Raw genomic sequence first — 12,902 nt, forward strand, 5'->3', positions numbered from 1 at the left:
GTCATTGTCATGCAGTGAAGTCTTCCTACAGGAATTATAGAAGTCAATTCATAAACTATGTAGAACACAGAAATATTGTTTTCAGTCTTGGCCTGGTTAGGTAAATAGAAATATCATAAATCCACTATATGCACCTTAAAGGTTTGCTTTAGTACTTCCAAACTTGACTTTGCTCACAGTATCTGTTTAACATGATGAAATAAATGTAGCTATGCTATGCAGAGATGTTTCTAGACAGTATTTTTATATAATATTGTACAAATAAAACTTTGCCCAGAAGGAATCTGTGAGCTCTGTCAAGAAGAGCTGCTCCAGAGCACGCAATGACCACAGAAACGATTTGCAGAGCTGCCATGGTTGGAGAATTTGATCAAAAATACTCATGGTCTAGCTAAAAGCTACAGCTTTTTTGTTTGGTATTCAAATTGACATACTTGCTCTACCTGGAAATGCTGCAGAATGCATTTGCAATGTGTGGTTGTTTATTATTAATTGATTCCTGAAAACTAATAAAAATATCTCATTTTATTTGAAAAGATAACACCACATTTAAAGGGCCTACAAATATACAAAACATACATTAGAGTTCAAGTGCCATCAGGAATATGTTGTGTGTCTATGCTGGCAGGATTTTTCTAGTGCACAGAACCAAGAGAAACCCTACAAGAACTGCTGTTACAGGAGAAAAGTCAGTATTTTATTCATACATTTTTAATTTTTAAAGAAAGTTAGTTTGACTTCATAAAACAACAATTTCAAATACAGTAATTTTGGAATACTCTGCATTCTGTGCAATGTTTTATATATAGCATATATAATTTAAATATATATTTCTCAGAAGCCCACAATATTTTTGTCAGCAAGTGCTGTTAAGTAGCTGTAGCTTGAGTTTTTTGGTGGAGTTTTTTGACAACTTATGGGGGATTTCTGGATTCCCTTTCACTTTTATTTAAGAATATGTTTGTATTTCTACCATTTCTTTCCTACTCTGGGAGCTGTTTTTAGGGATTATACTGTAATTTCGTAAACCAGAGAAGTCTTTGTAGCCAGTACTTTTATCTTCCAACAGTCTACCAATTTCTACTGCTCTTCCAATCCTCACACTATAAAATCTGTAGTGTGTATTTGGTAATTTTTTTATTTCCTATAGGAATTAATAATTTGTTAATAAAATATTTTTAAAATATTAATCTATTAAAAAACCCCAATGCTTTCATATCAAATTTTCATATAGCAAAGATTCTTCAGTTATATGATTCTGCATGACTGAGGCTTGCTGGCCTGGAAACCTCCCAAGTTTCCCTGCTGCTCTGAGGGCACAGGTCACAAACAGAATTTCACATCCACACCTGCACGATCCACACTTTACTGACAGAGAGAGAAATCAAAAACCACCAACTCAGGAATCTGGAAAACAGAAGCTGATTGTGATTGAGAGGTTAAGCATTAAAAATTCGTTATGGCTCTGAATGCCATCAAGCTCAGATGTTAAAATACATAACCTCTCTAAGCACTTAAATCAGTGTATTCCAGTTTTAGCACTTAAATCAGTGTATTCCAGTTTTAGCACCTTAATCAGTGTATTCCAGATTTAGCACTTAAGTCAGTGCATTTCAGATTCATCACTTAAATCAGTGTATTTCAGATTTTTATGAATATTGATGTTTCTTCAGGTTCTAAGAAAGACTCAGAGCCTTGCTTGTAATCACCTTTGTTTGGGCTTTCTTAAACTAAAAAGAATATTTCTGTTTTGCATAGTTCTCCTGACCCCAGGAATTGATTGGTACAATGTGGTGAACCAAAGGCGTGTGGTTTGTTTAAATTAAATGATCTGTATTCAATTTATCTGAAAATAAATTGGAAGCATCATGTGCATTATGTGGGCAAACCCAAAATCAAATAGCTTAAAATGAGCACTTTTTGTGCTTGTCAACAAAAAGAAAGGCAAAAGGTTTGCTTTTGTATCATAAATTATTAAAAATGTGTTCAATACAGAAAAAAAACCTAGATGCTTTTACTTGTGTTGATGCTCTTGGTGTTGCTTATTATTATACTTTACTACAGGGGATTTTGGTCTTAAAGCATTATTTTAATGCACAAGAATAATTTATACACTAATAAACCCTTCACTGCATCAATTATAAATATTAAAGCAAAAAAGGAATGCTCTTGGCACAGCAACACAAGCAGTGCATGTACTTGAGTGTAACATAGTGATGTGTTCTGATGGAGTCATTTAATTCTTACCTTTTTTATAACCACAACCTATTATTGAAGAGCTTTTCTGTCTCACTAAAGGCATCTAAAGACATTAGTAAAAAATTCCTTCTGAAAGGCCTCTAAAATAACAACAGTTTTGTTCCTGCCATTTCTGTACTAACTGAAATTAACATGGAAATGGTTTTTAAGTGTTAGTCTTTTAGAATTTGGATCAATTAAGCCATGGCATATTGCAAATTTTCTTCTTAAAAATTTGCTTTATAAAGAAACGAGTTCCTTCAGACAAAATTCTTCTGTGCAAAATTGTTTTTAATGTATTTTCAAATGTGTAATTAACCCTAAGAATTCAAGGAACACAGAAGTGTACAAAAAGTGTACAGACATTTAAAACTAACATTGCACAATTAATACAGGATTACTTAGAAAAATAAGATGCAGGGATTAATCTATGGAATACCCTGAACCAGGGCCACTTCTAAGAAAAGATCTGCAGTACATTCCACTCAACTTGCTTTGGAAAACCTTTTCTCCCCTGCCCCCCATATGAAAGGTGACTATGTTTTCATCAGTAAAATAATAGGATCACCAATCATAAATTGGGTTCCATTGGCACACCCTGTGCTAATGGTACCTCGAGTATTTTTGGAGGAAAGAAGTAGCTGCATTGACATTTGATAAAATCTTTTCAGCATATATATATATTTCTTTTGTGCAATACAGATCAGTTCACTAAATATTATTTTTATGTTCAATTTTTGATCATATATTAATTTACATCTTAAGGCAAAAAAAAATATTAGGATATTTTGGCACATCAATACAGATCTTAAATGGACAGACTGGGTAAATGATTCAGTGAGACAGTAACCAAAATATTAATTCCTCTTTCTCCAGCAATTGTGTGATGACCTCTGAGGGATTGTGTCCAGTTTTAGGCTTCCAGGTGTATGAAAGACATCTCACACCACCAGGATGGCTGTGGCTTCAGCATGGGAGATGAGAGGCAATGAAAATTGGATTTGTTCAGTCTTTTAGAAGTGAAGACTCAGGAGAGAGGTCTCGTTATCCATGTAGCTCTTCTTGCAGGTGTACTTGGACAGAGGAAGATGTAATGGGCACAATCAGGGTGCAGGAAATTCAGATTAGGTGTCAGGAAAACCTGGAACAGCCTTCCAAAGGAGCTGGGGATTCTTTGGAGATACTCACAACTCAAATTCACTGACCGGGACCTTGTTTCAGCAGGGGTTTAAGACAAGAGTTACCGTGACATTCTCTGGTTTTACAGCTCCCCAGTTCTTTTCAGGGAAATCCATTAAATGACTTCTAAATGCTGAGTTTTTATAGCAAACAAAGAAAACAATAGATTTAAAACTTTACCTGAAATTCTTTTGTTTTTTGCTCAATATGAGATGACAGCAACAAAAATATTTCAGGGGGGAAGTGCAATAATTATAATTGTCTCCTTTGAGGAGAGATTTTTTTGAACAATTTAGGTTTCCCTGAATTTGTTCTTGATAATGTGGTTTGTTCAAAGCTTGATGAAGTTTTTTCCTTTTAGTCAATGTTGCTTATAAATGGGAAATAAATGCTGTGTGACATGCTTAGCTTTGTCTACCATTGCTTTTTAAAGTAGAGATTTGAATCTTGTTATTTTTGGAGAGTTGGAAAAAAGGTCTTTATAAAGCATATGAAAGTGTCCTTGGGAAAAAACCGAGAACTTCCTTTTGAAAGAAACCATTTCTTTTCTTAAAAATAGTATCTTCATGCTATTGTTCAGTGAGCTAATTAATTAAATTCAATTATTTTGATTTTTCAGATACTCTAATTAAACTTTCTTAACCTTTGTGATTTCATAATAGCACATTTTCAGGTGTGTGCTCTCAAGCTCTTTCTGTTTGAGCGTCTTTTGAAATGTAAAAGGATGCATGAGGAAGTCAAATCCACCAGAAGCATTTTCTTTTCACCTTTTTTGTCTTTCTCCTTAACTCCTTTTTCTCGGGAGCTGGAGGATCAGGTGGTGGCTTCTGAGGTGAAGCTGGAGCTGGATTTTGTTCTGCATTGTCCAGTGTTTTCAAAATCTGATGAAATCTTCCTTCTTGTTGCCTGAAGTCATATTCTACACTATGGAAAAAAATTGAGAGACCTATGCTAGTAAGTGAGAAATTCCCCCTTTAAAGAATATATCAAAGGCTGCTTCCCTCATCAGAATAACTTGGTCTTATTCAATGATACAGCCTGGGGTCAACACAAGGGGTTAAGGGGTTGCTCCTTTGAAAATAAGTTCAATCTTTTGTGGCTTTGAGTGAAATTTTTTTTTTTAAGTGAGTTAAGAATTCCAGCATTGTGCCCAAAGCAATGAGACAAAAATGAAAATGTACCAGGATGACCTTTCAATACATTTTATTCAAAGGTCAGATTTTGATCCCATAATCTAACAGTCATGTGCTTGCAATTAAAAACTCTCACATGCTTAACTTTGTTAAATGGAGTGTCTCCCACTAGGACACAGACTAGGAACAAAAATATATTAAATTAAACAGTATGTAAGTCTTTGAGATAAGTGGTGTTAGTTAAGAAGAAAGTAGAACTCATTTCCTCAATTGAAAACCCTAATTATTATTGATGTCAAACAAGAGCTGAGATGTTAATTAGATAAGAGCAGATGAGTGCATAGAAATAAATGTAAGGTTCAAAAGAGCCAGTGTGGACAGGGTTTAAGTAGTATTGTGTGTATTTTCCTTATTTCAATCATCTCTTCTGGGCAGGAGAGTGAGTTGTATCTGCTGTGTCTGCTGTGAAGGTTTTAGGGCAGAGTGGAAAGGTTGTATTTGCCATGATGGGAGGAAAAGAGCATCATTTAAAAGGTTTGGGATGTCACTTCAAGGCCCTGAAGCTGATTTTGGCATTAATGAGAAGAAATCTGTAAAGTTAGTAAATGTGCAAGTCTTTTAAAATTCTTAGTTGTATATTTATATAAAATCCATAGTCATTAAATAGTGTGAAATTAACTAGATTGTTTCCCTTAATTAATGTGTCTTGAGATTTTACATGAAATAATATAACGCAACAGGTAAAAAGAAAGCAGGAGAATAATTTTCATTTAGAAAAGAGTAGAAGGATTTCTTGAACAAGAAGCAATGCATAATAAATATTAAAAAGCAGAAATAAGTGAAATAAAATTAGTGAGTCTTGCATTTCATCAGCTTATTACTAAAACTGCAACTTGATAACTTTCAATATTCACAGACCAAGGGTGCTGGAGAATGAAATGTTGGGTTTACAGAATACATAAGAGTAGCATCTGCTCATGTTACTTTTCTCCACCCTTCTTCAGAGTTTTTAATTTACTGTTGGAGATATCATCTCCAGAGGCAAGAGGTTAATTCAGTCTTCACTTAAGTCTGCCCATGATAACTGGTTTTGGTTGCTACTTGCATTTGTTTATTAAAATACAAACATTTCTATTACATGACCTGGATGGAAAATCCCAAGCCTGGAATCCCTGCTGGGTAGTTAATAAGGCCAAATTTACAGTCACTGTTAGGCTGAAAAGCTCTTTATGACTTTAGTGATCAGTGTAATCCACAGGGGGATTTCTGTGAGATTAATGCATTGTTTGACTCGGGGACTGGGTGTGATAAAGATGGTTCAGTGACAGCAGCCCAGCACTCTGCATGTGCAGGGCTTGCAGCAGTGAGGAGTGAAGCTCTTTAAGAGCAGGAAAACTGGGGGCAAGATAAAACACTTGATTTTAATCACAGCTGTGATGCTGTCTTAGGGGAAAATACTTGCATGGACATTTCAGGCCACATAAAAGACAGGAATTGCATGTGTTTGTCTGGAGCAAACACTGAAAACAATTGCTTCTTTCAGAGTTTTGTCTGATGAACTTCAAATATTAGTCACTCAGAATGCTTTTTTCATAACCACATCCTGTGGAACACCTTTGTAAATTAAAAACTATTGTTTCTTTACTGTTTCCTCTTTGTCTCTTAAAAGTAGAAACTTTTTAGAGCACCTGTGTTCTGTACATGCTCTATTAATCATTGCAGTGTCAGCCTCCAGGCACCATTATTGTTACAAACTACCTGGTAAATCAAAAAGGCCTCTGAGTTTTTTCTTACTTCCTCTGTTCTTTCCTTTGAATGATGGTGCTTGTTTTTCAAGATCTATCCTGCACTGAAACCATGTAAACTTTTAAAAAAGGTGTTTTTCCAAAGAGAGAAGGCATCCTACTGTGATCAAGGGTGTATATAAATCCTAGGGAGTGACCTGTTCATGTCTATGCCCATAAAACACACAGAGATTGTTTGTTCAGAGACCATGATCAAATAAAGGAAATATCTTTTTAATTTTTCTTTTTTTTTTTAATGGTTATAATGTGTGCTCTTGGATAAATCATGTAACTTCCCAGGGTATTTAGGGGGCTGTGAAGAAGACCTACAGCTTTGTCTCAGAGGAGTTGTGGTGTTTAATTTGTGACATGTTAATTACTTGGAAATTTCATTACCAGAGGTTTAGGACATCAGTATGGGACTGAGTTGCATGTTGAACAATAGGTTCCAGTGCTGTGTCTTGTTTATTAAGCTCTTTACTAAATTTGGTTCATGCAGAAATGTGCAACATGAAAAACTCTTCCATCTGAGTATTTTCTATTAATTATTTCCATTAAAAATTTAAAGTAATAGTGATTACAAACTATGGAAGATAATGGTTTGCCATGTTCTTTGAAATAAAGGAAAAGGTTTCAGCCTCAAAGAAAAATTCTCTTACCCTTTATTTTTGTAAATGTAATTATGTAACCCAAAGTGTGGGGTTTCTGCCTCATAAATGAACTTGCAGAGATTGGATATCTTTATAAATTCCCTTGCTGAGTGGAAAAGGTACTTGTGCAGCACAAGACTTTGTACCTGCTGGCTTTGGGGTTGGTATCTCGACAGCTGAAGGCTGTTAGAGTGTGTTTGTACAGACACAGCATCTGAAATGTGCAGCTCCCAGAACACAGCCCTGAAAAGCTTTCTGGCCTAAGATTTTAGATAACCTGCACTTTAAATCTGAAGTATCCTACACTCAAATTGCACTGTCTGAAATTAATAACTACTGAGGTGAAAATGTGGGAATATTGGTCTTATTTTGCATGTTAACAGGTACTGTAGCTGTAGCCCACTGGCATTCAGAAAACTGAGAGTTTATCTTTCTCAAGATCTAAAATTATTACAGAAACCCTAGCTTTAAAAATGTACTAAACAGAGGAATTTCATCATCAGAAATGACATCACAGATTTTCAAAGCATGCCAGTAATAACACCGTGTAATAAAAAGTTTCTGTTTGAATTCTCCCAAGCCCAGCCCTCCTTTCCTTTCAGCTGCCACCACTGTGAATTATTTTCTGCTTGGAGAACAAACCAAGCACCTCATACAAACCACTTGGTCTTTTCTTAAAAACTGGGTTAGTCACAGTTGAGACATTTTATAGGTGTGAGCAAAGCACTGTTTTGTGCAGCTGGGGGGTGTCCAGGCAGGACAGAAGTGTGGGGGGGAGCAGGGTACCTGTAGATGATGCACGCCGTGTTCTGACAGGTGCTGCAGTTGTTGAGGTCCTGCCCAGTGTGGTAGAAGTTACGCCTGGAACAGACAGCAGTTCATGAGATGTGGAGGTACTGACACAATAACAGAGCTCTGAGTCTTTTATTAAAAAAATAAATAAATAAAAAAGCCATTCTTTTTTATTAAAAAAAAGCCATTCTGTTCGCCACTTCTGTTAGCCCTACTAAAAATTCTATTAATCAAATTCTAAGCTGGAAGGTTTTTTTGAAAACACACAAACCCTGTGAGCCTTGTCTTGACCTTTCCCACCTCATGCTGTTAAGAGTTCTGGTTGTTGGTTCTGGTATGAATACTTGTTATGAAAACACTTAGACATGAGACTGCTTCTAACAAACACACTTTCAAGTATTTGAAAATCCATGCAATTTGCTGAATCAATCTGATCTCTGTCCTTATGCTTTCCAGTCTTCCCTTTTCATGTTTCCTTATTTGAGTATAACCAAGTCAGATTTTTACTTCTGATAAGTTACAAATTTGTAGTGTTGTGAAAAAAAGAAAAGTGAGTTTCCATGCTTAATACCAACTAGAGTTGAAATACTTTTATGATGGAGAGACCTGCATTAGAAACAGGTTGAGATTGGCAGCTCATCATGTCTGAAGAAAGCATAACACTTATATTTAACAAGTTTTATTTGAATTAGGGGAGATCAGTTGGTACCAAAATAATTTTCTGATTGTTCTGGGAGAAATGGGAGTTCTTCATGTGCATTGTTGTGCTATCAATGAAAGTGCTTGGAACATTCAATGTTACTGTGAGATGAATCTGCCAAGGTGGATTGAAGCTTCTCATCGAATCTCAGAGTGATTCTTCAAGATATTTGACTATTTTTTTCTTTTCTACCATGTGGTACCTGAACAGAAATGGATTATAAATATTGCTGGATAATCTGACCGTGCTTCACTGCAAATTAGTCTTTTCTATGGGCAGATTCACAAACATAATTGAAATTTAGGTTCTCCTCTAGAGAAGTGCATGCAGGGGAGAAGGAGTGGGTGTTTTCTCTGTCCCATCCTATGGAAGCACAGTCAGGTGGTGTCTGGATGAAGATTACAACAGAGAAATGAGTGCTTAGGCTTGAGACATACTTGGATCCCTGCCTCCTGTCTTGCCTCTTACCTGAATTTTTAGGGTTTGGAGTGTTGTACATGTTTTTTTTCCATTTTTGCTGTCTGTCTATGTGGATTTTGTCTCTTGTGTTTAGGCTGTTACAAAGCTAATGCCAGAAATACATATGGAACAAGCCTCTGAGAGAGGGTATGTAACACTGAGGCAAGAGCTGAATTGTATGGGAAAAATGTTAGATGGAACAAGAATTTTTGTGGGCACAGTGGAAGCTAATGAAAGTATTTTCATGCTAACAGCCAGGTGTTTTCATTAACAACCAGTTAATGTTTCCAGATGAAAAAGGTAATATGTATGGAGTAAAATCACATGATAACCAGATTTATATTATTTTACATTTTTAAATGAGTGTAAATTCTTATTTGAATTGTGAGTTAGAAAGTTATTTTACAGAAATACAAGTTAACTTCAATTCCAAGTTAAAATACTTGGAAAAAGAAAAAAAAATTCTACAAAAGAGATTTTTTTTTTAATTTTTTTTTTCCCCATCAGAAGTTGTAAGAAAATTGGAGCATATAAAGTTTGGCCTTGGTTAGTTCCATCCTGAGAGTTCTGCCCACATGGGACCAAGTGCAAAGCCCTGGTGCTCTGGGCTCTTTCTGCAGCTGCACCTACACAAAACCCTCAGTGCAGCCTCCTTGTCATGGTTCTTGCAGAGTTAGTGGAAATGTGGATTACCTGATTTAGTCATTATTGTAATCAGTAAATACAGCTGATATACATTATTTAATTTTAAAATTAAGAATGCAGTTTTGCATGCATAAGTGATTTATCTACATGCACGAGATGCCTGTGCTAAAGATTAAATTTATGGTAGCATAGTCTCTACAATAACTTTTTTCTTTAAAAAATGAAATGGAACCTTTATTCCCTTGCTTTGTTTCTGAATTTTTCAAAGATAAGTGGTTTGAAGGATATACTACTTTACAACAAAACAGACTTTAAAATGTGTCCTAGATGCAATTACTGTAAGAGATGCTGTTGATAGCTTGGAAAGCTCTATTAGGGTATTCTGAAACCTGTTTTGAGCATAAAAAATATTTAAAATTCTATTTTAACTTTGTCCAATCTTTAGATGTTAGTTTCATTTATGGTATTATTGTTATTTATAATGCATAATAATGCATGAATACTGCTTGTAGCCTTGGCACAGTCACCATAGTGACAATAAATACAGGGTTTTTACACTTTTATGGGGGTGAGAAGGGAGCCACTCTGAAGCCTGAGAGTCTGAAGTGAGCTCTTGCTGCCTTCACATGCTCTGTCCTTAATTCTCAGTCTGGCTCTCAGTGTGTGTCTGACCTTGCCATGCTTTGAACACCCTAAATCTAAATAAAAAAGGGAGTTGTTAAGCTGGGTCTTGCACTGGATTTTGTAAAGGCAATGTCAGCTACAACCAAGCTATAAGAGGACTTGCTTCTCTGCTGAGGCCCAAACACACAAAAAAAGTGTGAGATACATTTTTGCAGACTCATCTTTAAATATCAGAAGAGCTGTGTTTTTCAGTAGCAAAGGTTAAAAGAATGCTAATATCTACTTTACACTTCTGATGAATTACTGATATTAAAAATGAACCATACCCTTCACTGAGGGCTCTGGATTTTTCCAGGTCTTGGATTACATTCAAAAGGACTTTAATCTTCTCCTGGTTGGACTGCAAGGATTCCTCTACAGACTGCAGCCTGCCTTGTAGGGCGCAGAGTTCTCCATGTGCCAAGTGAATTTGATTAATTTCATTAATCTCTGTGTTGCTTTGCGGGTTTATTTCGTTCCTTGGCGGACAAGGCTTTATGTGAAATCCTTCTAAACAGCTGTTACACTGGGAAACATCTGAGTGGGTGGAACTTTTCTGGATTTCAGTATTACATGACAGACACGGTTTGGATGCGTTGCTGCTGGGCAGTGACACCGGTGGGCAATCATCACTTGGTAGTGTCACACAGCTGGAACCTGGCTTGTGCTCTCCTGCCTGGTGACAGTCTCTGAGGAAACAAGGAGATGAGCTGTGATTTGATGAGGGTGACAGTGGAGTGCTTTCCTTACTGCTGGCATCTTGGCTGGCTGCAGGCGGCTCAGGATCGCTTCTCTGCACTTTAGGAGCAGCAGAGTGGGGGTTACATTCACTGCAGTTCCCAGAATTGCTCAGGCAAGGCTCTGCTCTGTCAGAATCAGATGACAGTGTGCTGTTTTCATGACTTTCGTTGCTGTTGATGACAGTAGAAGAATGCAGTGAATTACTCGAAGCTGTGGTTGTGTCTGGTGCATCCAGGGGAACGTTCCTGTCCTGTGGGAAGCTCACATGAATGTATTCAGGCACCTGTGTAGACGCAGTTGTCTTGTCTGACACTGAGAAATCCCCCGAGTACCTCGGTCCATTGCTTTGTGCTTTTGATGACCTCTGACCCAAGCCCACCTCACTATTCCTGCATCCATCCTCCAAGTCATGACTTATCCTCAAGTAGCAGAGCTCAGAGGACAGCACGTCTGGTTCACAAAAGGTGCCATTTACCTGGATAGAGTTTGCAGGCTCTGCTGGCATTTCTGTCAGTGATTTGCTTACTGTCAGCTTTTTCCTTTTAAAAACAGGGAAGTGTTTCCTGAGGCTGGGAGAAGTTTGTATGGCAATATTCCGAAGCCCCTTCTGAGCCCTTGGAAAAGTTGGAGACTGAGTTAGCAAAAAATTGTGATCCCTAAATATTTCAGTTTTTCCAGTAGCGAGTGCTGTGTCTCGGGCAGGATTGGCCTCCAGCTCTGCCTTGGTGCTGACACCGTCCTCCTTGAAGCGAACCTGCTGGGATTTGGTCCTGCGGTGCTGGGGCTGCCTCACGAAATCTGCCGAGTCCAGGCTGTTCCTTTTCAGTAGCACTGGTCGCATTTTCATGTTTTGCTGGGCCATTGAATCACAGCTTAAAGTCTGCAAGTAATGTGTTTCTTTGCGACCCATTTCATTTGACATTTGACCAGTATGTTAATATTGTTTCTAAGATGCAAATTAACGCCTTACTCTGGGAGCTTATCATTCTTCTCCTTGTTATTATGTATATTTTCAACTGGCATGTTCTCTTTAGGGATCCTCTTTCAAATTTAATTGCTGATTAGACCAAAATTAAGATAAATTAAATACAAAATTTAAGGAAAGATTTCTCGTAGCTCAGGAATGCAGAAATCCTTTTATCTGCAGCTAACATGATCTTTGAATTACAAAATTGGAACAGGCTGTTTCAGGTAACTAATTTAAAGGTAAGATTGAGTCTATGGCTTTCCTGGAGGCTCTAATTTGACAGTAGCTCTCCATTAGGGATCCAGCTTTCTTCTCCTGATGGACCAGTCACATGTGTTGTATTTGCATGTTGTCTAAACAAGCATAATAACTTCTGGGGCCATTTTCATTTCTGATGCGTAGTTGTACTGATGGAATATATCCATTAATACCAAACTGAATTGCTTTCTTTAGAGATAGTTTTTCTTCCTCAGCCATTTTTTAGTTGAAACTAATCTTCCCAGAGAGGTATGGAAAATGTCACCACTTATGACCAGGGCAAAATACAGCATCCAGTGGGACTCAGTGAGAGGTTATTGATGTGCAGCTGGTGCTGCCATTCTTGCAAACACAAGGCAGGTCGTGTCCAAGGGGTTGCCTCACTTCTGTGAGCAGGACAGAGGTCCAGGCTGAGTAACCAGGAAAAGCAGAATAGCAGAAAGTGTTTCCTGAAAATAAAAAGACAACAGTTGTCGCTGAGCAAAGTGGCAAACTGTGATTTCCCGCTGCTGTCTCCTAGGCACTTTCCAACATCACTGCTTATCTAACTTTGGCAATGAGATACTTGTACAAAAACTGAAAAATGTTTTAGAATTTTCAAGTGGCTTAAGCTTTTTTCATATGAAACACAATGCTCAAAAATTGGACATATATATTTGTATAGAACGGATACAAAATACCATAAGCCTGAAT

The 12,902-nt window shown here is 37.1% G+C and overlaps 2 protein-coding genes across 2 annotated transcripts in view; one reads left to right on the forward strand and one right to left on the reverse strand.

Moving 5' to 3' along the window:
* DOCK2 (dedicator of cytokinesis 2) overlaps positions 1-12,902 on the forward strand; it is a 158,551-nt gene that overhangs the window by 64,282 nt on the left and 81,367 nt on the right. The gene's annotated exons all lie outside the window — the stretch shown is intronic.
* INSYN2B (inhibitory synaptic factor family member 2B) overlaps positions 2,509-12,902 on the reverse strand; it is a 29,780-nt gene continuing 19,386 nt past the window's right edge. Inside the window, exons 2-4 of the mRNA XM_021531862.3 lie at positions 10,531-12,658; positions 7,771-7,845; positions 2,509-4,341 (exon numbers count right to left, since the gene is read on the reverse strand). Coding sequence (XP_021387537.2) covers positions 4,155-4,341; positions 7,771-7,845; positions 10,531-11,906 — 1,638 coding nt within the window. The 5' untranslated portion in view covers positions 11,907-12,658 and the 3' untranslated portion in view covers positions 2,509-4,154. The remainder of the gene's footprint in view (positions 4,342-7,770; positions 7,846-10,530; positions 12,659-12,902) is intronic.

Source organism: Lonchura striata, chromosome 15 (assembly GCF_046129695.1).
Source record: "Lonchura striata isolate bLonStr1 chromosome 15, bLonStr1.mat, whole genome shotgun sequence".
Classification (NCBI taxonomy): Eukaryota; Metazoa; Chordata; class Aves; order Passeriformes; family Estrildidae; genus Lonchura; species Lonchura striata.